The sequence below is a fragment of the Halichoerus grypus genome, chromosome 1, assembly GCF_964656455.1.
Source record: "Halichoerus grypus chromosome 1, mHalGry1.hap1.1, whole genome shotgun sequence".
In the NCBI taxonomy this organism is placed as follows: Eukaryota; Metazoa; Chordata; class Mammalia; order Carnivora; family Phocidae; genus Halichoerus; species Halichoerus grypus.
Genome location: NC_135712.1, coordinates 161,716,021 through 161,743,682, shown reverse-complemented (window position 1 = coordinate 161,743,682; position 27,662 = coordinate 161,716,021). Strand labels below are relative to the sequence as shown.

General features: G+C 52.4%; 1 protein-coding gene across 3 annotated transcripts in view; it reads left to right on the top strand.

The window, feature by feature from the left end:
• Positions 1-27,662, top strand: part of NUP210 (nucleoporin 210) — a 107,390-nt gene that overhangs the window by 65,014 nt on the left and 14,714 nt on the right. For all 3 annotated transcript variants that reach the window (XM_036113486.2, XM_078074626.1, XM_078074637.1), the window contains 13 exons: positions 1,511-1,615; positions 1,707-1,808; positions 11,962-12,090; positions 13,163-13,290; positions 13,381-13,516; positions 15,039-15,101; positions 15,287-15,466; positions 18,609-18,689; positions 19,721-19,852; positions 20,951-21,109; positions 23,921-24,012; positions 25,851-26,025; positions 27,420-27,595. In XM_036113486.2, the coding sequence (XP_035969379.2) occupies positions 1,511-1,615; positions 1,707-1,808; positions 11,962-12,090; positions 13,163-13,290; positions 13,381-13,516; positions 15,039-15,101; positions 15,287-15,466; positions 18,609-18,689; positions 19,721-19,852; positions 20,951-21,109; positions 23,921-24,012; positions 25,851-26,025; positions 27,420-27,595 (1,658 nt within the window). The remainder of the gene's footprint in view (positions 1-1,510; positions 1,616-1,706; positions 1,809-11,961; positions 12,091-13,162; positions 13,291-13,380; positions 13,517-15,038; positions 15,102-15,286; positions 15,467-18,608; positions 18,690-19,720; positions 19,853-20,950; positions 21,110-23,920; positions 24,013-25,850; positions 26,026-27,419; positions 27,596-27,662) is intronic.

The window sequence follows — 27,662 nt, the reverse complement described above, 5'->3', positions numbered from 1 at the left end:
TCCCACCCAAGGATGTGCCTCAGTGGCTCGGGCCTCTGTGACTTGGCACCCAGAGTCCCCACTGCCTAGAAGGCCATCCCCCTCCTTCCCTTCACTCCTCCCCACCCGGTGGCCTCCCACTCATTAGTCCCAGCCACAATGTCAGCCTGTCTGCAGAGTGGTCCCTGAGCCCAGGCACCGAGTACCTGCCCCCCCGCCCCCCGGCATGGTATAGATGCCCCCCACATACACACTGTTGCCACCATCTAAATACACTTGGGTCAAGGCCTATTGAATCTTATCTCCCTTAGCATCTCATGGCCCCCCCGCAGAAGCACTGCTTGTGGGTGGCAAGTGGGTACCTATGAGGGGGGCATGAGAAGGGCTCCCCAAGAGGGGTCTTGCCTGGATGATCCCCACCCCATGGTGAGGGAGGGGCAGCAGTCAACTTGGGTTTTGTATAGGACGAAGGCAGGAGATGATGGCTGGAAGGAGAAGGTGGGCCTGGGTTCCAGGAGACCCTAAATGCCAGGATAAGGAGCTTGAAGTTGTCTCCTGGGTAGTGGGGAGCAAGGGAAGCATTTGGAGGGCATGGGACTCCAGTGGGAGCAGCACTGAAGCTGGCCTGGGGGGAGGTGGCCCTCAAGGAGTATACCTGTATGCCCCTGGTGGCTCAAGCCCTGGGTCATCTGTCCCCACCTGCACAGGGAGTCCCTTGGCTCTGGGTGGCCTCATGGGCCTCCCCCTTCAGGGCCTTGGCACCTAGGCTCTTTGGCCTGTGGGCTTTTCTCTAGTGATACCACCCACACCTTCACTTCCTTGGTGTCTGCTCACCTGAGATTCGCCCCCATCCCTAACCTGCCCCTCACTGCCTTCACAACCCCCCCCTAAGCTCTGACACAAGTCCTTCATTTACTTTCCCTTCTAATCCTGACCTCCAATAAATTTGCATCATTGCCGAGGGCAGTTATGGGACCCCCGGGGGCTAGCACAGTGCTGGGCACAGGGGAGGTGCTCAAGCACGTGAGTACATGGCAGGTCCGAGCTGGGGCGGGTCCAACAGTCTCCCTTAAGGTACACGTGGCAGCATCACGTACTCGGATACGTGCACCACCCACGGGGGCAGGGGCCATGCTTGTTCCCTTGGGAGCCCACCGTGAGGACGCCCCTCCACTCAGCGCCTTTGCTGCTTGCCCAAGCCCCGGCCCCTCACACACGGCTCTGCAGCTGGTCATCTGCTATGTGCCCCCGCTTTCCTGGGGGGTGGTGAATTGCCTGCTTCACGGGGCCTGGCAGGTGGGGTGGGGTGCCGGCCTTGGCAGAATTACCGGATGTCTCAAAGGGATGTGGCCTCTTGTCTGGGCTTGGAGCATGATGGTTTTCCCGGGGCTGTGTCCCCAACATAACAAGTACTCTGGGGTGACGCCAGGACCCGGGGTTTCTAGTGCTGCCCTTATAGGGGTGAAGCCCGTGGGCTGGCCCAGGGTTGGCCCATTGTCTTGGATCTGATGGCACTGCCTTGCCCCTACAGTATGACCCTCTCATGCCCGTGTCGGCCTCCATAGAACTCATCCTGGTGGAAGACGTGAGGGTGAGCCCGGAGGAGGTGACCATCTACAACCACCCCAGTGTTCAGGTACAGATTCCTTTCCCTGCCACCATGCTACCTGAGCGTGGCCCACGGGGGCCCCCTCGCCTCTGACACCCAGGCTGACCCCTCCTTGCAGACCGAGTTGCACATCAGAGAAGGCTCTGGCTACTTCTTCCTCAACACCAGCACCGCAGACATCATCAAGGTGGTCTACCAGGAGGCCAGGGGCGTGGCCATGGTGAGTGCGGGCCCTGTCCCCTCGCTCCTTGCAATTCCTCATCCGGTGGCCTTAGGTTTAACAGAGTGGTTATTTCCAAAGTAGGCACTTAATCACATCGGATGCAATTAGCAAGGTCTTTAGAGTCTGCGATTCATCGTTTGTGAAACTTCCATCGCTTGTGAGCTACCTTTGTGACTTTCGTTCCACGTCTACAAACTACCCACACTGTTAGTTATTAACTAGTGGTTTCATGTCTGTCAATCTTTTAATTAAAACATGATTATATAAGTAGCACTATAACAATGATAAGGAAGATTGCTTTTGAAAGGTATATTGGCTTTTTCTGTTCTTCCATATTCCTTTCTTGACCCTCTCCCTATTCTGGCAAATACTGACTCAGCTGTGCCCACAGTATGGAAGAATTTAGCATTCTGTGTTTGTCAGGGGTTGCACCCTAAGTTTTTTCCCCCATGTTGCTATGTAGGCTGGCTGATTTTTAAAAAATAGATTTTTTAAAGATTTATTTATGTATTTTAGAGAGAGAGCAGAGGAGAGAGGCAGAGGAAGAGGGAGAGAGAATCCCAAGCAGACTCCATGCTGAGCCTGGAGCCCGATGTAGGGCTCGATACCACAACCCCGAGATCATGACCTGAGCTGAAACCAAAAGTCAGACGCCTAACCGAATGTGCCACTCAGGTGCCCCTAGGCTGGCTGATTATTTTTATGTAGTCGTTTGTACTTAGCCATTCTCTCTTTGTAGAACATTTGAGTTGTTTAAATCTTTTTGTTTTTTAAAAATAGCCCCATAGAAATCCAAATCAAAACCTCAATGAGATACCACCTCACACCAGTCAGAATGGCTAAAATGAACAAGTCAGGAAACGACAGATGTTGGCGGGGATGCGGAGAAAGGGCAACCCTCCTACACTGTTGGTGGGAATGCAAGCTGGTGCAGCCACTCTGGAAAACAGTATGGAGATTCCTCAAAAAGTTGACAATAGAGCTACCATACGATCCAGCAATTGCACTACTGGGTATTTACCCCAAAGATACAAATGTAGGGATCCGAAGGGGTACGTGCACCCTGATGTTTATAGCAGCAATGTCCACAATAGCCAAACTGTGGAAAGAGCCAAGATGTCCATCGACAGATGAATGGATAAAGAAGATGTGGTATATATATACAATGGAATATTATGCAGCCATCAAAAGGAATGAGATCTTGCCATTTGCAACGACGTGGATGGAACTGGAGGGTGTTATGCTGAGCGAAATAAGTCAAACAGAAAGACATGTATCATATGACCTCACTGATATGAGGAATTCTTAATCTCAGGAAACAAACTGAGGGTTGCTGGAGTGGGGGGTGGGGTGACTGGGTGATAGACACTGGGGAGGGTATGTGCTCTGGTAAGCACTGTGAATTGTGCAAGACTGTTGAATCTCAGATCTGTACCTCTGAAACAAATAATGCAATATATGTTAAGAAAAAAAAAAAAAGAAGAAGATAGCAGGAGGGGAAGAATGAAGGGGGGGAAATCAGAGGGGGAGACGAACTATGAGAGACGATGGACTCTGAAAAACAAACTGAGGGTTCTAGAGGGGAGGGGGGTGGGAGGATGGGTTAGCCTGGTGATGGGTATTAAAGAGGGCACGTATTGCATGGAGCACTGGGTGTTATGCACAAACAATGAATCATGGAACACTACATCTAAAACTAATGATGTAATGTATGGTGATTAACATAACAATAAAAAAAATAGCCCCATAGTTACAGCAAAGAGTAAAACCTAACAAACACCAATATCCTAAACGTCTGCATATCTGCACAATGAGTTATTTTGCAGTCATGCAAACTGAACTTTCTTCAAAATAAACTTACTGTGGAATGTGTTGGACCACTACTGTAAGTCATAAATGCAGGCAGCCACAAACAAAGACATGACACCCAAGCAGCGTCATTAAATTGCAGCTCTGCAGTTGCCTTTGGACTGCTCCAGGAGTCCATTTCTCTGGTTTGTGACTCACTGACTGTCTTGACACAGGGAGTCACAAAATTATTTGCCTCTGGAGTGGGACAGTGTAAAGTACACGAGGGACACGAGCAGGGTTCCCAGGGATGAGGAACATACCAGGAAGGCACCTGATGCTTACTTTTAGTGTCAGAGAGTAGTAGGGAGTGGTGGGGACTGTGGCAAAGTGGAAAGCAGAGATTGTGTCTAACGGACAGCCACTGTGTGCCGCTAGCTGCCATTTATTTTTATTTTTAAAATTTTTATTGTTTTTTAAAAGATTTTATTTATTTATTTATTTATTTATTTGAGAGAGAGAGCACACGTGCAAATGCAAGAGCCAGGGGAGGGGCAGAAGGAGAGGGAGAGAATCTCAAGCAGACTCCACACTCAGCACGGAGCCCAACACAGGGTTTGGTCCCATGACCCCAAGATCATGACCTGAGCCAAAACCAAGAGTCAGATGCTTAACCAACTGAGCCACCCAGGCACCCTGCCTTTGCGGGGGGGGGGGTTGTTTGTTTTTAAAGATTTTATTTATTTGAGAGAGAGAGAGCATGAGCAGGGGGAGGGGTAGAGGGAGAAGCAAACTCCCCACCTAGCAGGGAGCCCAGTGTGGGCCTCTATCCCAGGACCCCAAGATCATGATCTGAGCCAGAGGCAGACGCTTAACCAACTGAACCACCCAGGCACCCCACCTTTTGTTATTTTTTTAATTAACATATAATGTATTATTTGTTTCAGGGGTACAGGTCTGTGATTCATCAGTCTTACACAATTCACAGCGCTCACCATAGCACATACCCTCCCCAATGTCCATCACCCAGCCACCCCATCCCTCCCACCCCCCTCCACTCCAGCAACCCTCAGTTTGTTTCCTGAGATTAAGAGTCTCTTATGGTTTGTCTTCCCTCTGGTTTCATCTTGTTTCATTTTTCTCTCTTTTCCCCTATGATCCTCTGTCTTGTTTCTCAAATTCCACGTATCATTGAGATCATGTGGTACTTACTTGTCTTTGTCTGATTGACTTATTTCGCTTAACATAATACCCTCTAGTTCCATCCATGTTGTTGCAAATGGCAAGATTTCATTTTTTGATGGCTGCATAATATTCCTGTGTGTGTGTGTGTGTGTGTGTGTGTGTGTGTACATCTTCTTTATCCATTCATCTGTCAATGGACATCTAAGCTCTTTCCATAGTTTGGCTATTATGGACATTGCTGCTATAAACATTGGGGTGCACATGCCCCTTTGGATTACTATATTTGTATCTTTGGGGTAAATACCCAGTAGTGCAATTGCTGGGTCATTTTTAACTTTTTGAGGAACCTCCTTACTGTTTTCCAGAGTGGCTGCACCAGCTTGCATTCCCACCAACAGTGTAGGAGGGTTCCCCTTTCTCCACATCCTCTCCAACACCTGTCATGTCCTGACTTATTAATTTTAGCCATTCTGACTGGTGTGAGGTGGTATCTCTGACTGGTGTGAGGTGGTATCTCATCAAGGTTTTGATTTGTGTTTCCCTGCCTTTTGTTATTTTTATTTTTTTTATTTTTTTTTTTTTTTTAAAGATTTTATTTATTTATTTGACAGAGAGAGAGATAGCGAGAGCAGGAACACAAGCAGGGGGAGTGGGAGAGGGAGAAGCAGGCTTCCCGCCGAGCAGGGAGCCCGATGTGGGACTCGATCCCAGGACCCTGGGATCATGACCTGAGCCGAAGGCAGACGCTTAACGACTGAGCCACCCAGGCGCCCCTTTTGTTATTTTTAATACCAGCTTTATTGTGGTATAATTTACATACCATACAATTCGCCTATTTTAAGTGTTCAAGTCAGTGGTGTTTAGTCGACTCATAGACAGGCGCATCCAGGACCATGGACAGTTCTGGAGCATTTTCATCACCTCAAAAAGAAACCCATACCCTCTAGCTATCTCCTCCCTGTTCTTCCTTGCACACAGACACAAAAGAGTATTCGATTTTGTCAAATGCTTTTTCTGTGTCTCTTGAAATGATGATGTGGTTTTTGTTTTTTATTCTATTGATAAAGATGTATTGCATTAATTGCCTTTCAGATGTTAAACCAACCTTGCATTTCTGGGGCAAATGCTTCTTGATCATGATATATAATTCTTTTTACATGTAACTGGAATATGTTAGCTAGTATTTTGTTGAGTTTATGTTCATAGTCCTAAGAGATACTTGTCTGTGCTTTTCTCTCCTGTGATTTCTTCATCTGGTTTGGGTATCAGGGTAACATCGGCCTCACAGAATGACTTAGCAGTGTTCCTTCTTATTTTTGGAAGAGTTTGAGCAGAATTGGTAATAAGTACTCTTAAATGTTGGGTAGAATTAACCAGTGAAGCCATCGGGACACGATCTGCCCTTCCTGGGCTGCTTTTTGATTACTAATTCAGTCTCTTCGTATGTTATAGGTCTACTCACACTGTTTCTTTTTGAGTCCATTTTGGTAGCTTGGGTCTTTATAGGACGATTCAGGTTTTTTGCTTTTTGGTTATTTGTTTTGTTTTCACATTTTTTTACATCCCTCCAGTGATTGGCCTTGGTCTTTACCTGTCTGTGGAGAGGCTTTCTCCTGGTTCAGTCCCTCGGTGAAGGGTGAGGAAGCATGTCATAATACTCCTCTTCTTCCCAGGAGCAATCTCAACTGGCAGAACCGCTTAGGTGTGTTGCCATAAATCAGAGCAAGAAAACACTGTCTCTTAGCACCTGGGAACAAGTGTGTGTTGTTAGAGGCAGCATGAGGGTTGCTAGAAGTCTGAGATCATAGGAAGCGGTCCCCAGAGCATTTTTGTTCCCTTTATAAAAGAAAGAATAATTCCCTGGCCATCCCTCCTGCCATGTAAATGAGTGTTCACTGTCACATCTTTCATATTAAAAGGAAAAGCTCAAATCATAAATAATTCTGACTGCTTGAGACATGCCTTGCTTTGCTTTACTTCTGGGGATTAAAAAAGAACTCCCCTGTTATTAACAGTCAGTTAAGCGTCTGCCTTATGGCTCAGGGTGCGATCCCAGGCTCCTGGAATCGAGCCCCGTGTCAGGCTCCCTGCTCAGCGGAGAGACTGCTTCTCCTTCTCCCTCTGCCCCTCCCTGCCGCTGGTGCTCTCTCTCTCATGCTCTCTCTCTCTCTCACATAAATGAATAAAATCTTTAAAAAAAAAAAAAAGAACTCCCGGTTGTCAAGAAGAGAGAAGCTTCAAGTTCAGAAAAATGTGTACAGTGCCAACAATACTTGGAGACCCCTTTACTCACATTTACTTCGCACCTTACATTTTGAGTAAGCCTGGAGGATGGGCCTGCAGCCAGAGAGAGAACTCTCCTCCAAGAACAAGAGCTTCTAAGAGCCCGTGTTGGACTGGGCTGCTTCAATAGATAGTGAGTGCCCTGTCTCTGGAGGCAGCCAAATAGGAGCTGGGACACTTGTCTGGAAGACTCAGGATTAAAACATCAGGGCCAAGTTTCCCCAGACCTCGAGCCCCTGTTCAGTCCCACAATGCTGCAGTTCTAGGTTTATCCCTGTGCCATCCCTGTCAGCAGCAGATGCTAGGTTTCTCCAGTCAAGACAAGTATTTGTGTCCCCATTCTACAGATGGTCCCAGCGAGAGCCACAGCAGTTCTCTGGTTGTGGGCTGGCCCTTGCTCATGTGTCTCATCCCACCATGGCTCTTGTGGAGTGAAACAGAGCGCCCAGGGCAGGCACGATCCCCAGGACAAGCCAAGCACTATGGGAAGCACCAGCAGCCTCCCATGGGGCAGACCCCACAAGGGGTGTTTAGGAGGCACCTTGACCCCTGGGGTCTCTGCCTCCCATCGGCTTGGGCCTGTGCAGAGACCATTGCACCTCAAGATGGAGATTGGGTTCTGGTTCCCTCTGCCTCTTCTGTAACCTGCTGGAGGAATTTTTCATGGAGCATTGACAATCGGTGACAGATCCTAGCAGCTTCTCTCAGACAGTTGTTTCTGAAGGACGTTTACACATTTCTTTGGCATTTTGCTGCTGCTAATTAGCAACATTCTCATTTCCCTTAATCACAGAGACGAGAAAGCCCACAGCGGTTCTTCAATTAGCTCATAGAAAATGTTTCTTTCTTTCCTATTGATACACATTCGGGATGCAAGAATGGCTCCTGGGTGTGTTTCGGCTTCTGAGTGTCTCTGGAAGGTAGCTGTGGTACTCACACGCCAGGGCCATTGTGGGGCTAGTCTGCCCACACAATGCATGAAGGGCTGTGCTGATTTCTGCTCACACACACCCCAAAACTCTCTGCGAGGGGCCTTTATTTCATTTTTGGCTGGCTTTTCTCTAGGAGTGCTTACCTGATTTAAACTTAAGAGTTTCTTTCTTTTCACCCATTCTTTCCATTTCAAATCAAGTCCTGCATGCAGAACCCATGTGACTAGGAAGGCAGGGGGAACGGCCCACTGTGTGCCAAGCACCTCGTACCTTTAAGTAATGCATTCATTCTGCAAAGACTGGTGCCGGCCCAGGCACTGGGAGTCGGTGAACAAATCACGAGCCACAGCGTTTCTCTCCGTTTCCTCCGTCCTGTGATGCATCGGCAGGCATGGCGACATTGTATATTCGACAAGTGCATCAGGAAGGAAGATGAGGAGAGTAGCAGGGGGCAGCCACAGGCTTTGAACTCGGTGTGTCCTGCTTTTTCCCAGAGGCACCTGTCCCAGTCCTGGCCCGGCAGGAAGCCTCAAGGCCAGCTGGGGTCCCTGGATGAATTTTCATCCAACCTCCAAGCCAGGGCTCTTCCCCATGCCTGTGATTTCCCTGTGTTCGTGGTCACCCCCTGCAGGTCTCAGGGACGTCTCATTGGGGGCATGGACCCCAACACTTGCATGGCGCGGCCTGACGCCCCCCCCCCATTGACAGGCACTCTATAATAGGAAATGGGAGCTGAAGGCTCCTGTGACGTCTGGAAGTATTTATAGGGTCCTTATTCTTCTATAAATGCCACCTGTCAAGGGACAAGCCTGAAGCGTATGGGGGCCCGGGGAAGCTCGGAGCCGAGCCGGTGCGGGCAGAAGCTCGGGGCCAGGCGGGCGCGAGCGGACATCACCGTGTCAGCCCGCTCACGAGCAGAGCCACCTCCAGCTCCACCGCCAGGGTCTTAATGAGTAGTAATGTATTCATCGTCCCCGAAGAGATGACAGGACTTTCCTCTCGGCTCAGTATGCCCTGAAGTTCTCACTTCTCACTGAAGTTCAACACTTAGAAATTAGAACTCACTCTGGGCCTGGAGTGTCCCCTCCTCCTCTCCTTCATACACGTTCCCCCCCGAATGTCAGTCAAGAAGCAAGTGGGTCCAAAATGCCACGAGAAGCAGACAGGCACAGTCCAGAGTTGGCAGTGAGGCCGGTCCCCGCTCGGCCACCAGCGGCCTGGCAAATGTCCCCCTTCTCCAAGAGCGGTTTTTCTCCCAGGTGGCCCGGTGTGCTCTCCCTTGAAGCGTTGCTCAGCAGGGGTGAGGTGAGCCACTGTATGCCAGCAGGGGGGCAGGCCGGGGCACGCAGCCTCTCCGCGGATGGCAGATTGATGCCGATCCTCCACGTCTGTCATCCGGAATGCGGCCAGACGTCCTGCCTCTGGGAAATCAAGTGGAAGACAGAATTGATTTCCCCTCGCCATTTTATGTCTTTGTTTAAAATGTGCAAAATGGTCCTTTTGAAGGGGAGGAAAAAAAGAACAAGAAAAAGCCCTCCGTGCATTCCCCTGCGTGGGTCTATCAGCCGCCAGGGCAACGTGTAATTTCTTGGTGCCATGAAAGACGCGCCGGCCCCTGACAGCAGGAGGAATAGATTGGAGCCTCGAATTCAGTTTTCAAAGAAAGCTCTCATTTCTCTCTCGAATTTTTAAATGCATTTTCATTGAGGGAAAAGGAATAAGCCAGGGTGAATCATCCTCGGCAAAACTGGAGGCCTGGTGCTTCCCAGACCCCACTCCTCGGCCTGTATTTCATACCAGACCTGGGTGGCGATGGCTCAAATTGCCGAGGCATCGCTTTGGAATACAACCATGATTTCCACTCTGGGGTCTTTGTTAATCGACTTTTAGGTCATCGTGTGGAATAACTTGGGCATGCCTCATCCATGTTGATGTGCCCTTGAGCTCAGTGATACTGACAGAGTTTCCAGCTTGGCCGAGCTTGCTAATCCTTCATGCCCCCAGCTAACTGTGGGTTTGGGCCTCTGCCTCAGCTCTGGCCTTTTCCTGCCCTGCCCTCCTCCCCTGCCCACGGTTCCGTTTTGGTTGCTGGGGGCATCCCGTTCTGGCAAGTGGCAAAGTGTGGTAGAAGGAGCCCTGAACTGAGAGCTCGGGCACCTGAGTTTCCTCCCCAGTGCTGCCCCTTCAAGGCTGGCTTCCCACCCTGTGTGGGCCTCAGTTTCCCCATATGTGCATTGAGAGTTGGACCACAACCAGCATCTCCCAAAGAGATGAGGGTGTGTGGGTTTGCAGACTTTTTTATTTTTCCTAGAATTTCTAGGTCTTTGCAAAGCTAAAATTAAAGGTAAGCAAGCAAGCTGGAGTACCAGGTTTCTTTGCCATAACTGTAGTGACCTAGAGCTGTGACCCTGGATCTTGGTCTGATCAATACATGTTTACTGGGGGGTGAGCCTGTGCCAGATGCTAGGCCCGGCCTTGAGGCTACAGCTGATGAGAAGACAGCGTGGGGGAGGACGGACACTAGACTGTGGTCTCTGTCACAGCCCAATTACAAGCAGTAAAGCTGCACTAGGAGAAGTGAGCAGATGTAACAGGAAGCCTTAGCTATCTAATTGGGGAAGACTTTCCTAGGAAGGATGCTTGAGCAGAGGCCTGAAGGATGAGCAGGAGCCAGCAGGTGAAGATGGGGTGTGGGGGAAAAAATGCCCCGGATTGTTAAGATGGGCTGTGTGGCCCTGAGGCAGGCAGGCCCTAGCTGGCTTTGAGGAACAGAGCAGAACGGTGGCTGGAGCCTGACAGTGGTGAGGGAGCCTAGTTTGCAGTGACATTAGAGCCATGGGCAAGGGCTGGCTCATGTCAGGTTCTTCTAGGATGTGGGAAGGATTTGGACTCAGTCTCTGGGCCACCTTTGAAGGATTTTAACCTGGATATGATGTGATCACATTTGGCTGTCTCCTTAGAGTCAGAAACCGCTTTTTCCCCCAACAGGTTCTTGATATTGACATTCTAGCCTTGTAAGCACTGAATCACTGTAAACCTCCTCTCCATGCCCCCCGCCAAATGACTCTAACACCACAAACTGCAGCCAGCAAAGCCAGGGCCAGACAGAGATGAGAAGCAGCCCTCTGGACTCAGCCACCAGCTCCGTGGTTTGCCCCCCACCTGCCCAGCCCCCAGACCATCCAGTTGAGATACATGCCTAAGCAATATAACACATCACGGCAAGTGCGTGTGCAGTATGAGACAGTGATTATGGTGCGGTTCATCTGGGGAGAGATGCTTCTGTATGTGGGTTCCCTAAAGCAGATAGGGAAAGAAGTAGGTTTAAAATGAGGGAGGTGGGGAGTCTTTGCAGCAAAGACTGGAACAGGTTTGTCCACCTACTCAGAATGTTCATGAGGTCATCTCTACAAACATGGCCGAGGCAGAGATGAATGTCGGGATGAACGAGACTCAGAGTGAATACTTGAGACTGTGGTGGCTTCTGTGGTCTGTTTCCAGGTTCTGAGATTCTGTCAGGTCAGATGAGGACTCCTGAGTGAGGGTTCTGTTCAGAAAGGAGTTATGTCGTATATGGCACTCTTCTATCACCAGAGCTGCAGGGGCAGGCGGCCTGCACAGGAGACATGAAATCCTGGGTTTGAGCCCCCATGTGTGTCCCGTGGCCACTGACTGCCCTGCTTTGAGCAACTTCCATTTTCTCCTTCTCATAAATTGTACCAAGTTGAAGTAAATGCTCTCCGAGGTCCATCCTGGTTCTACCATGTTACATTTCAAGCCCTTCCCCTGGCTGGCAGAGGGGGCTCATAACGAAGAGTAGGCAGGGCAATATCTGGGTTAGGATTTTCCTTGTCTGCAGCTTCTGAGCCCTGGCCTGGAGGCCTCCTCAAGATGGCATCCCATGGGTGATAAGCGGATGCCACGAGCAGCTGCAGGACTGAGCACCCCCTCCAACCTTGCAGGTGCACCCTTTGCTCCCGGGCATGTCGACCATCATGATCCATGACCTGTGCCTTGCCTTCCCGGCCCCGGCAAAGGCTGACGTGTACGTCTCAGACATTCAGGAGCTCTACGTCCGCGTGGTTGATAAGGTCAGTAACAGTTCCTAATAGGGCCCCTCACTGCTGGTTCACAGAGACGGGGGAGTGGTGAGGTTGTGAGAGTTATTTTCCTCGTGCCCTTTGCTCTTTCTCCTGGTTTCTGAGCCCCTGTACCCAGCTCCTGAGTTGCTTCAAGCTTCTAGTGCTGCCTCGCCTCCGTCCCTCCTTGGGCACGATGTGGAGCAACCTTTGCATTTAGACTTTTTTATGCCAGTTGACATCAGGAAAGCTCAGCTGTAAATCCTGCCCGAAGTTGTCTCCTCCTTAGCCCCAACTTGGGAATTCCTGTCCTCTAGCTGGTGTATGTTACTAACCGACACTAAGCGAGGCACACAACTTGCTGATGGTGAATTTTCCCCCGATATGTGGGTTTTGGATTCTTGGGAATCTTAGTGGCAAATGAGTAAAATGCACTAATGCCAAGTGCTTTTGGAAAAGGAATACATGATAGAATCTTTAATTCTTTAATGCAAATAGGGAATTTTTATTGCTCCAAATACCTAAAGGAGCTGCAGCTACACTTACAGAGGGTTGCTATCAGGTTCCTAGTTTCCTGACTGGAGAGAACAGTTAGTAATTAAAAGGGGAATGTTTGAGCAGCTTAGAGTACTTGAAAAGCCAATATTCTCTTCCACAGCCTCAGATATTCCTTCTGTGGTCCTATTTCCTGATCAGACTTCTGTTTCTTCCCTAAGCATTTCTGACGCTTCGTATCCCAAGGTCCTTACTGTATGTATTATATATACTGCCAGGTGTGAGCTATTTGGTCAGTGAGCACTTATTGAACTCCTACTGTATGCTATTCTGGCTGCATCTTATCACTCTAGATTCTTAGCTCTTTAAGAGTGGGGAGTATAATTTATGTGTCTGAGTATCCCCAAAGCCCCTTGTATACAGGAAGCACTTAAGTGATATTCATTTGTTGATTGGCCGATTATCTGGAGTTCAACCTGGGTCTGTGGGTTTGAGGTTAACAACGCTTTGGCAGAAAGCCTTGGAGTGCTACCGGTGATAGAATTAGTCACTCAGAGGCTACCCTGAGTCTTTGTCCCCCACGATGCAGGTGGAGATTGGGAAGATGGTCAAGGCATATGTCCGCGTGCTGGACTTTCACAAGAAGCCTTTTCTGGCCAAATACTTTGCCTTCATGGACCTGAAGCTCCGGGCGGCTTCTCAGATCATCACGTTGGTGTGAGTCCTCCCAGGGGGTCCAAGGGAGCCATCTCAGGGACAGCACTGGCAGGTTGAGGGGAGAAGTCCCAGCCCTTCCCTCTGTTCCAGGGCCCTTGACGAAGCCCTTGACAACTACACCGCCACGTTTCGCGTCCATGGTGTGGCCATTGGCCAGACCAGTCTCACTGCAACGGTGACTGATAAAGCTGGACAGCGAATCAACTCGGCCCCACAGCAGATTGAGGTAAAACTGTGCCTCCTCCCACCAGGTGGGATCCATCCAGCCCTCACTGCCTGCGTGCATGGAGTGGGAAGTGTGTCGTTTTTGTGATGGGCTAGGAGTTCTAGGGATCGTCCAGGAAGCTGCCGTGGAGAAACCATATAAAAATCTCTGCCCTGCCATGTCCTCTGACTCAGAGAGAGCTCTCACCAGTCCCCGGGGCGGCAGCAGCAGAGGGAGGGGCCTGAGGTACTTTAATCTCCCTCTGTGGGGGGGGCCAGGATGTGGCTCAGAGAAGGGGGGAGCTGCTTGTCACATGGCCGGGGAGTGGCAGAATACTCTTTAAACCCTTAGGTGCCAAGAAGGAGGCAGATTAGGCTCACGTGTAGAAGCTCATCCTGACAGTCGGTCTGAACCAGCCCTCAGAAGCCGTGGGCTTCTGTTGTGGAACCCCCTGAGCAAGCAGGGAGCTCTGGGGTCTCCTGGGGTCATCTCCGTGTGTGACTTGGGATTGTCTTGTGGCATTAGGTTTGCACAGGAGCCTCCCAGTCCGCAGGGGCCAAGGCAGCCATGGCCCCACATTCACATACAAGTTTCTCCTTAACCCTCCTGCCAGCGTCCTCCATAGGTCTTGTCCACACAGGGGCCAGCAGACTTTATATTAAACTGTTCCAGAGCCGGTGGTTGTGGTTTGTGCTTCTGGATGGAAGGGCTCCTTTCTTCTGGTGAAGAAGAATTCATTTCTGCCTATAAATAGCACAGCCCTACAGAGACTAATCCTTATGCACAAAGCAGCCCCTTGGCCCACTGGCATATGCGCTCACCGTCCGGACTCTTCCTGCTAGGCGGGGGCTGGCAGGAGGATGATGTTGGGCCTTCCGTGCTGCAGAGACAAGGGCATCCTTGTCCCTGCCCCCCCAAAACCCCTCTTTCTTCATCTAAGAAGTTTTGAGAGCATTGAAGAAGAGAACTGTTCTCGAGGGCAATTTATCAGTAGAAATTGGAGAAATGCGATGAAAGGGGGAAAACCTTGAAGGCAGTGGAATGTGAACTTTGCCGTGCGTCAGAATCCCCTGGAGGACTTGTTAAAACACAGATTTCAGGACGCCTCCCCCAATTCTGATTCCACAGATTGGGGTGGGCTGGAGAATGTGTGTTTCTAATGGTTCTTAGATGACGCTGATACTGCTGGTCAGGGGACCACGCGGTGAGGACCGTGCTGCAAGGGGAAGTTTTATGTGAAGAAGGTGTGTTTATCTTCATGGGGCTTCAGGTCTGGGGAAACGAAGCTTGGTTACAAACAGTGGAACATGCCCTTAGGAATCGCAGATCCTCAGGCCCCTGCGCGGGCTGAGATCCTGGGGAGGGGCGCTCAGGCTCCTCCCAAGCTGGCCAGGACCCCAGGCCCTCCCCAGTCGCCTCTCACAGAGGAGGGATGTCCAGGCACCACGTATCCCTCTCCCTGAAAACATTCAGGGTGAATTCCACCCAGCCGTGTGAGCTCGGAACACCACGGCCCACTTCTCTCTTGTGTTTCCACACGCAGGTCTTTCCCCCATTTAGGTTGATACCCAGGAAGGTGACACTGATCATCGGAGCCATGATGCAGGTAGGAGCCAAAGGCCACATGCTTGCCCACCCCCAGCCTTGGCCCCTGCCTGGCTCCAGGCATGCCCCCCACCCCACGCCCAGGCGTCAGGAGGCTAAGACGGACAGCTCGGGGGTGTTGGCACCCTCGCCTCTGAGGATGAGGCGTGGAGGCTGATCGGGCACTGCTGTTTCTCCCCACTCCAGATCACCTCGGAGGGCGGCCCGCAGCCCCAGTCCAATATCCTCTTCTCCATCAGCAACGAGAGCATTGCTGTGGTGAACAGCGCGGGGTTGGTGCAGGGGCTGGCCGTCGGCAACGGCACGGTGTCTGGGGTCGTACGGGCTGTGGACGCTGAGACTGGCAAGCTCGTCATCGTGTCTCAGGTAATGCGTGTGGGCTGCACTGACCACGTGGGCTTCTGAAGCCTCTAGTGATGGGGTGCACTGCACTGGTGCGCTGGTCAGCTGTGATGGTGAGGAGGTCTGTTGACTGGGGTCGGGCTCTGCTCCCAAGGACCCCCTCTCTGAGGGCCCTGCTTCTGCCCTCTGAGTCCACAGCCCCTGTCTGCCACCCGCCCCCTCCCAGGGCCAGCCCGGCCAACCTGGGGACCCCCAAATCCATCTCCAGACTGAGTCTCCCTAGCTGCTCCTTAAGGGACAGGGTCTCCAACACTGTCCCCGCCCTGGGGACGTTCCAGTGCACGATGGTGGCAGCAGCTGTGACGAGCCCCACGTCAAGCCCCGCATCAGGGACTCTGCCCTGGGCACTTTACACCTGCCCCCTTTAGTTCCCTCGGCACCCCTGTCCCCGGGCATTTGCTGCTCACCTGTTTCCTGATGACAGGCCTAAGGAAGAGCTAGTGGCCCAAGGCTTGGGATGTTCATATGGAAGAGAAAGGATACTGTTGCCTCCAACATGCTTTGTGGATTGCAGTATGAGTTTTCAGGGGCGTGCGTAGCTTGGCTACTGTAAGCGTGGACAGTTGGACACCAGTAGGATTTCAGACCCAGAATTGTATTTCTAGGAAGAAAGGAAAACCTGAATCATGCACTAGTCACTTTTGCTCCACTGGAGGTTAAGTTATCCCCCAAGCCTCTTGGCTGGACTCGGGGACATTTGCGAAGTGCTTTTCTGGATCAGCAGAGATGTTGGAAGGCTCAGCTAGGGGAGCCCTCCCCGCAGCAGGGTCTTCCTGCCCCACAGCAGCGGCCCTGACTCCAGGCAGGGGAAAGTTGGTTTCTTTTCTTGTGTGTTTTGGTTTTTTGTGTGTGTTTTTTTAAAGATTTTATTTATTTGACAGAGAAAGACAGAGTGAGAGAGGGAACACAAGCAGGGGGAGTAGGAGAGGGAGAAGCAGGCCTCCTGCCGAGCAGGGAGCAGGGAGCCTGATGCGGGGCTCGACGTGGGGCTCGATCCCAGGACCCCGGGATCATGACCTGAGCCGAAGGCAGACGCTTAATGACTGAGTCACCCAGGCGCCCGTTTGTTTCTTTTCTTTTCTTTTTTTTTAAGTAGGCTTCACACCCAACGTGGGGCTTGAACTCATGACTTTGAGATCAAGAGTCGCATGCTCCACCGATTGAGCCAGCCAGGCGCCCTGAACATTGGTTTCTAAGTCTGATGGTGCTCCTTGTTTCCCAGGGGTGGGCACCTCATTGGGCTCCTCACAGGAGATGGGAGATGGTCTCCATGTCCTGAGCAGGCCTCAGAGTACTTGGGCTCTCCCTGACATCCTGTGACCACGGTGACTTGTGGAAGCATCTCAGGGGAGGTGGCCAGAAATCTGGGCTCTAATGTGACTGCGGACAGCCTTTTCAGAACCCCGTTCCCCTGTTCCTTGTCCGGCATCCAGGGCTCCCTGGAAGGAGTCCGTGAGCTCCCCTGAGTTCACCGCATCTGAACACAGGGCACCCAAGGGAGCTGGTGTGTGCATCGTCCTAGAGAAGGGGAGGCTGATGCGTCCTCCTTCCCAAGGCTGACTTTGATCCGACATTGAGTTCATTGATTTACTCCCTTTAGCAGGAGTTGCAGTGTCTCTGCTTAAACCACCAAGTCTTTTTGAATCATGGAGGTAGATGCCCTGATTCTGCCTATCGATTTTATAAAGATGGCAAGAAAGCGTTGAGAATGTGAAATCTGTCCTGTGGCATATAGCAGGATTCAGATAGATGTCCTGGAGAATAACATGAAGGACCAAGGAGGCCTTGCTTTTTTTTTTTTTTTTTTCCTTCTAAAGAAAGGATTGTGGCTTCAGGAACTAGTTTATTTTCCTCCTCCTGGGGGCCCAGGTAGCTGAAATGGCAGCTGGCTGCAACTTCGGCCAGAGGGGCAGACAGCCATGCATTTCCCTCCCGGCCACTTCTCTTCCTGGTCTGACCTTGCCGGGCCACCTCTCTCTGTGTGTCTCCCATCTGGCGGGGTGGGAGAGGAGCTGGGGGAAGGTCCTGGTGCCCCTTGGCAGATGGAGAGGCTGTGCCACCGGTCCTAGCCGAAAGCCATCTTCTTGAGCCCAGGCAGGCGGGGGCTCAGCTTGAGGCCCACGTGTCCACAGAGTGTATGGGGTTCTGCTCCGAAGCTCCCAGTTCCATCTGTCCAAACCAGGTCACCGATTCAGCACCCATGGCCGGGGTATGGGCCGGGACTGGCAGAAGGAGACCAGGCAGTTAAAAGGGCAAAGGGAAGGAAGGGAATGGATGTTTATTGAGTACCTACTAAATGCCAGACATTAGCCCAGATCACAAGACACAGGAGGCGGGCTCAGTATGAGCCAATGCAAATAAGGCTTAAGGGTTTTAGTAGCCTGGGTTCAGCAAGAGCCAATAGCACTATAAAAAAGCCTAATAAAGTTAATCTTTGTTTTTAAGATTTTATTTATTCATTTGAGAGGGAGAGAGAGAGACAGAGCATGAGCAGGGGAGAGAGGCAGAGGCAGAGGGAGAAGCAGACTCCCCGCTGAGCTGGCAGCCTGACATGGGGCTCCATCCCAGGACCCTGGGATCGTGACCTGAGCCAAAGGCAGACACCCCTAAAGTTAATCCTTGACCAGATTAATTAGAGTATAGACTTCAGAATGAAAGGATATACAGTCTGCTCTAACTAGATTCTGTGTCCTGCATTTGTCACAGTACCCTGTTCACTTACAGAGAAACATGCTAGATCTGGGGTTGGGAGAATCTGGAATCCTCTCCTGTGAGGGCCACCCCGAAGAGCAGTCCCCAGTCCCTGCCCCCAAGGCTCTGGACTGCTGACCTGGAGCAGCTGGATCAGATAGGTCTCTAGGCTCAGAGGACCAGGCTGGGACCCCCAAGGGAACGGGAAAAACAGTGGCCAGTTCTCTGTGGGGTGAGTCACCCACGGGGCCAGGCTGCCTCGGGAAGAGGAGCATGGAACTGGGCATCTTGTGAGTGCCTCCTGGCCGCGGGACTCTAAGCTGGCCTCAGCAAGATCCTCCTTCCCTGGAGGGGTCCCGTTGCGAGCCCCTAGTCCCTACCGCAGCCAGCCTGAACCCCAAAGCCCTTTCCCTAGGACCTCGTGGAGGTGGAGGTGCTGCTTCTCCAGGCCGTGAGGATCCGCGCCCCCATCACTCGCATGAGGACGGGGACCCAGGTGAGGCAGGAAGCTCTCCGGCCCCTCCCATCCACGCTGGCTGCCTGAGCAGCCTCTCTGCAGGCCTCGGGCTCTGAGTCCTGGTTTGGGATGAGGTTGGCAGGGCCATGGCTAGGTCACTGTTCCCTCTCCTGCTCAACAGCTGCTGGTCCTTGGGTTCAGCTCCAGCTTTAGGAGCCTTCCCTGTGTTTCCTGCTCTGGGCCCCTGTGTTTTCTCTGGCACAATTACTGAGCGACACCTGTGCCCCGCCCCCCCCCCCCCCCCCCCCCGCCTGGGTCCACCAGCTTCCCACACCTAGAATAGCACCTGGCACATCACAGGAGCTCACGTTTATATGGCGGGTACTCTGCTCCGTGCTTTCGGTGCAGCAATTCCTTCAGTGTTCATTAACCCGTGAGGTTGCTTCCCGTGTCATCCCTCTGTTATAGATGAGGATGTGAACACACGTGGAAAGCTTACGGCCTTGGCCCAAGGTCACATGGCTAGTAAGTGATGGAACTGTAAATTGACCCAGGCAGCCTGGCACAGAGTCTGTTCTTGGCTTTTGGCAGTGTTCCTCCACGTGTTTCCCCTGGCGGGCACTCAGGAACCTCAAATCCCACCTGTGCCCATTCCCCCATGAGCAGGGACCCCCGGCTGGGTTGAGAAAGAAGAGCAGAAGTAGGGACCAACCGCGGGGCAGGATGAGCTGTGCCACTTGGGAGGCTGCAGGCACCCTGGAGCTCTGGTGGGGGGGTCACATCACAAAGAGGGGGTCGGTCAGCTAAAGTGAGACACCGTCCACAGCCCAAGGACCATGTGCGGAGGGGCCAGTTCTGTCTTTTATTTGATCACTGGCTGTTCTGCCTGCCCTCCCCGCACCTGTGCTGGGCCCATCTCTGGTGAGGGAAGAATGGGGCGCAGCTCCCATGGCATGAAGGAGACGGGAAAGGACCCAGGCAGTGGAGAGGTCAGGCAGTGCCCCAGGGCTTTTGGGGGCACTCTCGGCAGGGGGACTCCGGTGGTCACGGGCCTGGATTCTCTCCTGCAGATGCCTGTTTATATCACCGGGATCACCAACAACCAGAACCCTTTCTCCTTTGGCAACGCTGTGCCAGGCCTGACCTTCCACTGGTCTGTCACCAAGCGGGACATCCTGGACATCCGGGAGCGACACCATGAGGTAACTGCCCACCCTGGGCCCCCTTCCCGCCCCCCCATGTGTGCCAGTGTCCGGTGCAGGGAGGGTTCTCCCCATATTTCTGCATGTGGGGTCTGCACCCTCACTCCCAGGCCGGTCCTGGCCCCATTCTTTCTCTCAAGTCTCAGCGGGACACCTCGCAAATGCTGCCACCACACCATCCTCCCTGGTGTCCTTCCTCCACTCCCAGTCCCCTCCTGTCCAGGAATCTGGGCTCCTAGCTCTCCCTCCTCGCAGCCCTTTCCACTCTAAGCATGTACTTGCTGAGCGCTATAGATGGGCTTTGTAGGTAACCGACTTCAGAAGGCAGCAAAAATGACAGCCTTGTGGGGAGGTCACAGACGTTCCAGAACATCATAGGGTCTTGGTCAGGGTACCTAGTCTGTAACTTCTGACTTTCTCTCTCAGGTGATGCCTGGCAGCCCTGGGGCTTTTTCCAGATTTACCCCTGAGGGCAAACTCCCCTCCCCTTAGCCCTTCTGAAAGGGACCCTGGCCTTTCCTCAGACCTCAGAGCTGGAAGAGAAGCTACTGACCCCCTCTTTGTGTTGACTGGAGCCCATCTGTGGGAAGGGACTTGGTGTATGTCGCCCAGTGAGCCAGTGGGGAAATGGGACAGGGTGCCAGCCCTGGTGACTCCAGTCTGCCACCCCCGGTGGGCCATGGTCATGCAGGACCCAAGTGGGGGGTGGTTTGGGGAGGTTTCTTCTTGCCTTATCTGTGCACAGCAGGGAGGGGGTGGTTGGGGAGGGTGGTGTCCCCGGGACCAGGTACTTCCCCAGACTGTTCCTTAAGCACAGACATGTCATGTGCTGGGCTTTTCAGGGAAACACTGCCAAGCCTAGCATCCCTCTTGGTTCATCGCCCACTCCACACACTAAAGGCTCTGAGAAGGCCTGCCCAGCTGGGTTGACCCAGCATGACCCACCTGCACCTGTGAACCTCTGCATGCTGCACGGGTGCTGGGATTAGCGGGCCCCAGCCAGAGCGGGGAGGCAGCAGGCTTTGAGGACAGGTGGGTAGCTGTCAGGGGTAGAGGGCCCCAAGCCCTCCCTGAGAACGTGTTTGGTGTCTGTTCCAGGCTTCACTACGGCTTCCGTCACAGTACAACTTTGCCATGAACGTGCACGGCCGGGTGAAAGGCCGGACCGGGCTGAGGGTGGTGGTCAAGGCTCTGGACCCCACCGCTGGGCAGCTGCATGGCCTCGCCAAAGAACTCACTGATGAGATCCAAATCCAGGTAAAGGGCAAGGGGGGCAGAAGCCACCGTTAGAGGGAAAGCAAGTGCCCCCCCCCCCCAGGGTCATTCAGGCCCACATCAGCCCTGCTACCACCCGTGCACCTGATGACTTCTTGGCCTGCAGGGATCAGGAGTATATAAGGTGCTGTGGGAGCCCAGAGTTGGGGCTGCCCGGGGCCATCAGGATGGGGACGGGTGGCCGGCAGGCCAGGTGGAAGGAATGGTGTGTACAAAGTCCTGGAGGTCTGAAATAGCTCAGTGTGTTCCCCAAATAGCAGATAATTCTGCACTTAGAGTCTGAGGCACCTTCATAGTAGGAAGAAGCTGGAAAATCATGAAGCATTCGTTGAACTGTGTTTATTTCACAAATACTCAGCACTTAACGGAGGCAGGCTTGCCTTTCACCACTTCCCAGTGTTGTTTCACCTGGGAGGTGTTCCCATGAAGCCAGCAGGGCGCTGCTGCCTGATGATGAGTCTGCGGCCCGAGGGGGTAGGGGTCAAAGTGCCCCTCCAGGTCGCGGTGAGTGGGTGGTGGGCCCAGAAAGGCCTGGAGGGCTGTGCTGTGTGGACGGCCTGGCAGACAGTGTGACCTATTGATTCACAGATGGAAACCAAGCCTCAGAGAGGGAGGGGGGCTTCTCAGAACCCCCAGGGGTACACCACTGAGTCAGGACCTAGAGCCCAGCGGTTCTTCTCCCACCTGGGGCTCAGCACCCGTGTTTCTCTCTCCAGCCTGCCCTCCTACCTCCCCTGTCCTTCGGGGCCCCTCTCTAAAACTAGGGAAGGGACAAGTTGCTTCTGAAGAGCATTTTTAGCTTCACAGGGCCCTGTTCTACTCATCTGGGACTCAGTAACCTCTGGGTCCCCCTAAATTGCAAAGAAAAACTGAAAGTTGCCCCTAAATATCATGAGAAAGAAACAGATTCAAGCCTCCTCTTAAAGATGAAATAAGCCATTTCTAAACTAGACACTTACCTCGTCAGGGGTAAAGATTTTCAAAGAAAGAAACACCCATTTAGCAACCCCCTCACCTCTGTCTACATGCATGCATGCACACGCAGACACACAAACATACACAGACTCACAGACACATACACACATGCACATGTACGCACACTGATACAACGCATATATACACGCACATACACGCATACGTGGATAAATACAGTTACACAGACCCAAATACAAATATACATTCTTCCCAGTTAAAAATAAAATGAAATCATGTCTGGCGCCTCTCATGGGATTAAAGACGGGGCTTTGTAGCTTCCAAATTCTGTGACCTCACTTGAGTCACTTAACCTCTTTGTGCCTCGGTTTCCCTAGCTGACAGCAGCTGGAGGTTTGAGTACATCAGAAACTTCGAGACGCTGGATCCAGCCCACAGATGTATTTGCTTTGGTTCATGCAGTGCTCTGAAACAATTATTTGTTGCCAACATTTAAAAATAGGAAGATGTTGTCTAAAAACCCAGTAGGCAGCTTGTCCTGAAGATGCGGCGTCTTGCCACGTGGCAGAATCAGCAGGCGATGAGAAGCAGCTCCCCCCAATGGAGCCGGCCCCACACCTCCCCATCATTGTCCCCCAGGTGGTGAGGCCACGGGTCCGTCACTGTTGACCCTGGTGCTCGCACTGTTGCTTTCCTGACACTTGAGTTAACAGGAAAGTTAGATCGCTCTTACACCCTCCCCTCCCTCTAAAGAGGGGCAAAAAAGCACATGCATTTGAGAAAAACAGGAGGAAACCTATTTGTGGGTGTGTTTCCTGTGCTGTGTGTGTGTGTCCGAGTCAGAACCAGTGAGGCTGCTCCACCCTGGGCACCCCCTGCCTGGTGGAAGGACCCCCTGAAACCAGAACCCCATCTCGCTCCCAGAGACCATTTATCATTCACCATTTAGGAAGTGCCGCTCACGTTGCCACACAAATCCCACAGCATTTTGAGACAGACATGGCAAGGATTATTGGTTTTAGACCCATTTTACAGATGAGGAAATCTAGGCTTATGTATATGACCAGAACTCAGCAGTGCTGGGAGGGAAGGGGTTTCCTTGGAAAACCAGGCCCTTCGCATCCAGCCCGTCTGATAAGATCAGAAGCCAGAGGGGGAGCTCAAAGCTGGGTTCAGCATCCAGGCCCGGATGCCAAAGGAGGTCCTCCCAAGGCCCCCTAGAGAAAGGGACTTGGAAGGGCGGTGGGCAATTAGGGTGCTTGTCGGGAGGGGTCTGGAGTTCCCGTAAGAGCTGCGACCCTGGGATGGGGAGCTATGGAAGGCCTCGGGGCTCTTGGGAAGTGAGGATCAGATTCGATCTGATTTGCTCCAATACTACCAGGTTTCTCATGGGCCAGCCTGGTTCAATGACACGCCCCGCCCCGCCCCGCCCCGTGCAGCTCCTGGGAGAGCATGGCAAGAGGGAGGAAGATCAGGGCCAAGGGGCGGATGGGACTTATTCCGAGATGGGCACAGTGAGGAGCGGCTGAGCCAGACCCTGGGCCCTGTAATTTTGTACACTGCCTTCTGTGCCCATAAAGATCTCCCCACCACAGGAACTTGGGGGGGCGGCCCGTGCTCCCTGGTTCCATGAAGCAGCCGCCGTCGGGGTGCGCAAACATGAGCCTGCCGCTTGTTCTCATCACACCTCTGGCCTCTCTTAAAAGTCCGCCCTTCACATCCCATCCCCTGCCGCCTGGCAGGTGCCCACAACAGTGTTCCTCCTTTCTGGGCCCCGTTGGTCGCACTGCCAGGAGGGGAGCAGGGGCCTGGGCGGGACTCCAGCACATCCCAGAGAGCAAACCTTGCCCTCCATTCCAGGTATTCGAGAAGCTGCTGCTGCTGAACCCTGAAATAGAAGCAGAACAAATATTAATGTCACCCAACTCATTTATAAAGCTTCAGACAAACAGGTACGTGACTCAGCGCTTGTTTGCAGCAGGGCGGAGAAGCTGCGCTCCACATCCGACGACTCATTTGTCAAAGTTGTCAGGAGCCGCGGGTGCTTCAAGAGAACTGCGTCTCTCGGTGTGAAGTGGGTGCGGCTTCTGCATTCCCCGTTCTCTTCCCCGTGGATTTCTCCTGCTGTTCCACATCACTGGTCCCCGGGGGTCCATCTTTTCTTCCCTGTCACCCAGAAAGCTTTTAATGCCTACTGCTCAAGTCCGCGACTCCAAAGGGAAAAAAGTACCACCTTAGAAGAGTTAAATTTTCAAATGCCCCTTTGTCTTCAAGACTTGCTGTTCGCTGGGTATCATTCCTGAACCAGCAGCATGGGCATCATCTGGGAGCATGGTAAAATGCACATTCTGGGCCACAACGCAGACGTGCACTCAGCCAGATCCCCACTCGGTGGGGATGTACATCAGTGTCTGCAAGTATAGTTCCTGCCTTGCATTCACGTGGGGTGCCTTTGGTGGCAATGACTTGCATGTGAACTGTGGTTTGCAAAGTGGGGGGGCTCTGAGGACCCCAGGGGTACTTGCATGTTGCATGAAACACACACATGTGGTGTTCGTTCAGCCACAGTGTCTAAATGCCAGGCTGTGTGCTAGGCTCCTGGAACAGAGTTGGATGACATTCTGGTGGGGAAGAGAGGAGTACAGCATAAGGGCGACATTCAAATGAGGTATAATGGTTAAGCCATAGCCCAAAGAAGGGCCTTCTGTGCGATGATTTAGGGGAGTCATGTCAGATAGAGATGGTTGAGCTGGGTTTTTTTTTTTTTAAGATTTGATTTATTTGTTTGAGAGCAAGAGAGCTCGATCACAAGCAGGGGGTAGGGGTAGAGGGAGAAACAGGCACCCCGCTGAGGAGGATGCAGGGCTTGATCCCAGGACCCCAGGATTGTGACCTGAACCGAAGGTAGACGCTTAACCGACTGAGCCCCCCAGGCGCCCCTTGAGCTGGGTCAGTTCATCCTGAAGGATGAACAGGACTTCTGCAGGTTCCAGGGAAGGGGTAGATGATGGGGGAGAAAGTTGAAGCAGAGGCAATAATACTTATTTAACATTGTCTGAGGAGGGTCTGGAGGGCTGCGTGCAAAGAGCAAGGTGAGGGGGCTAGCCCTGGGGGCTCAACACATTTCCTTCCTGTTGTTTCTTTATTATATAATAAATGTGAGAGTATAAAATACTGTGGAATTTGTCTTCTACCCAGTGCAGATCATCAGTAGCTTTACAAACCATTTTCTGAGCGAGTAGCCCATTTTCATCCCGTTCCCTGCCCTTGGAAATAGGACAGGGCAGGACCATTGCTTCCCTTTTTACAGTTGCGGAAACTGAGGCCAAGAGAGGAGACACGAGGTGCCTCAAGGCATGTAGCTGTCTGCGGGGCGTTGGGACTGTGGTCAGGATCTGCCCAACTTGGGGCCCCATCCTCTTTCCACTGTGCCAGGCTGCCTTCTGTCAGTAAATGGGAAACCGTTTGCCCCAGAAAAGATCTTTTACAGCAAAAGTCCCATGCAAGGGATGAGAGCAGCTTAACCCTCAGTCTTTTCTCGCAGAAGGAGTGCTCTCCTTGGAACCATCAGTTTTCCACATTAGGTTTCCCATGGGTGGCTGAGGAGGCTGCAGTCAGGCTGCCCACCTGGGTCCTAATGAATAGCAGAGCCAGGATCAGGCTTTTCCTTCTTCCAGGAGCCCTTGGGAAACCCAGATGGCTGCATCTCAGGGCAGGGATGCCGGGCCCCTCACCGAGGCCTGCTCCCACAGCCACACTCTGAAAAACTGGGTCTGTTTGTTTTCCCAAGGGATGGCGCAGCATCTCTGAGCTACCGTGTCCTGGATGGGCCGGAGAAGGTTCCCGTGGTGCATGTGGACGAGAAAGGCTTCGTGACATCAGGGTCCATGATCGGGACATCCACAATTGAAGTGACTGCCCAAGAGCCTTTCGGGGCCAACCAAACCATCATCTTTGCTGTAAAGGTAGGATCGTGTTCTCCTCCTTTTGGAGTAATAAAAGCAAGAGCATTGAGGTAAAAACGTTCCCCTCACAGTTGTAAAATGGATCTATTCACCTTCCAGCTGAGAAATTGTATGGAAGAATTTATTGAAGAATAACTTGGGGGCAAAGGTCCTGGAAGAAAAGCTATAGCGTCTTCTGAATGTCAGAGCTGAAGTTCCTTAGAGGTTATTGATTGCAATGGCCTCATTTCACAGAGTGGGAAACTGAGGCCCAGCGAGACCTGTGATTTGCTGAGGCTGGCACCCCCGTGTCCTAACAGGACAGATGGTACCTGGAGCATGGTCAGTGCCCACGAGCAGTGACTGCGTGTGCTAGACAGCCAGCGCAGAAATCATTGCATTACGTACGTGGTGACTAACCCATTTTACAGGCAAGGAAACTGAGACTCCTAGTGGAAGTGAGTCACTCTCGGTGGCTGTGAGGCAGGGTCGGGCCCTAACCCACGTGGGCCGGGCTCAGGTTTGTGTCCCCTGGCCTCATCACAATGCTTCCCATGCCCCCCCTCTCCGCCATTCCGTGCTCCTTTGTGCTAGGGACTTTCTCCTTGGGCGTCCTTAGGTCGGGTCCCCCAGATTTCCCACTTGTACCTACTCCTAGCCACATTCTGAATCCTGAGTGACAGACGAGATGCGTGACTTCAAGTTTGAGATCCTGCTGGGGTCACAGACCTACTTCCTTAATTAATGCCTTTTTGCTTCAAGGTGGGAACCCTCCACCCTACTCTTTGAGTAAGTAGAAGTGACTCACTGCTCACCCTACTTCAGCAAATATGTATTGAGCACCAGCTGTATACGTGTCACTGCACCCACTGATCTTTATCCCAGAAATTAGGTCTTTTGAGGGGGCGAAAGTTCTGGCCAGGATAGATTTTACTCGGAGTTAAGGGACCAAGGCCTCCGTCTCTGGAGCTCGGGTTCCCTCCTCCCCATTCTGCTTTCCCTGGAGCATCTGCAGGCTCCCAGCAGCTCCCAGTTAATGCCTCCTCTGCAGTCCAAATGGGCATTGTTTCCACTTAAAACACCCGGAGAGCCAGGTTTCCCAGAGAAACCAAACATTCAAAGCCCAGGGGATATTTTTGCAAATGTGAATAATGATCTAATTTTTCAAAGCCATGGGTTTTGACTCTTGTAGGTTGGGTTTTTTTTTGTAAGCCCGGCCTGCTGTGTGGGGAGGCAGGAGTCTCATCACTAGGCTGGGACGCTCAGGAGACCAAGGCCTTTCCTCTTTCGTGACCCCTGAGTCGATCCAGCTCCCGGTCCTTCCTGAGGGAGGTGACCCGCCTGGGGGCAGATGTCTCGTCCTGGGGAAGCTGGTTCCCAGGGTGGTCACCACCACACCTGCTCACTATCCTCAGGTGTCTCCAGTTTCTTACCTGAGGATCTCCATGAGCCCCGCCCTGCACACCCAGAACAAGGAGGCTCTGGCAGCCCTGCCTTTGGGAACGACTGTGACCTTCACGGTCCACTTCCATGACAACTCCGGAGACATCTTCCATGCTCACAACTCGGTCCTCAGCTTTGCAACCAACAGGTAGGCTGTGGGTGACCCTCATTTCTCACTGGAAGGCGTTCCTCAGTTGTACCTGGATGGCAACTGG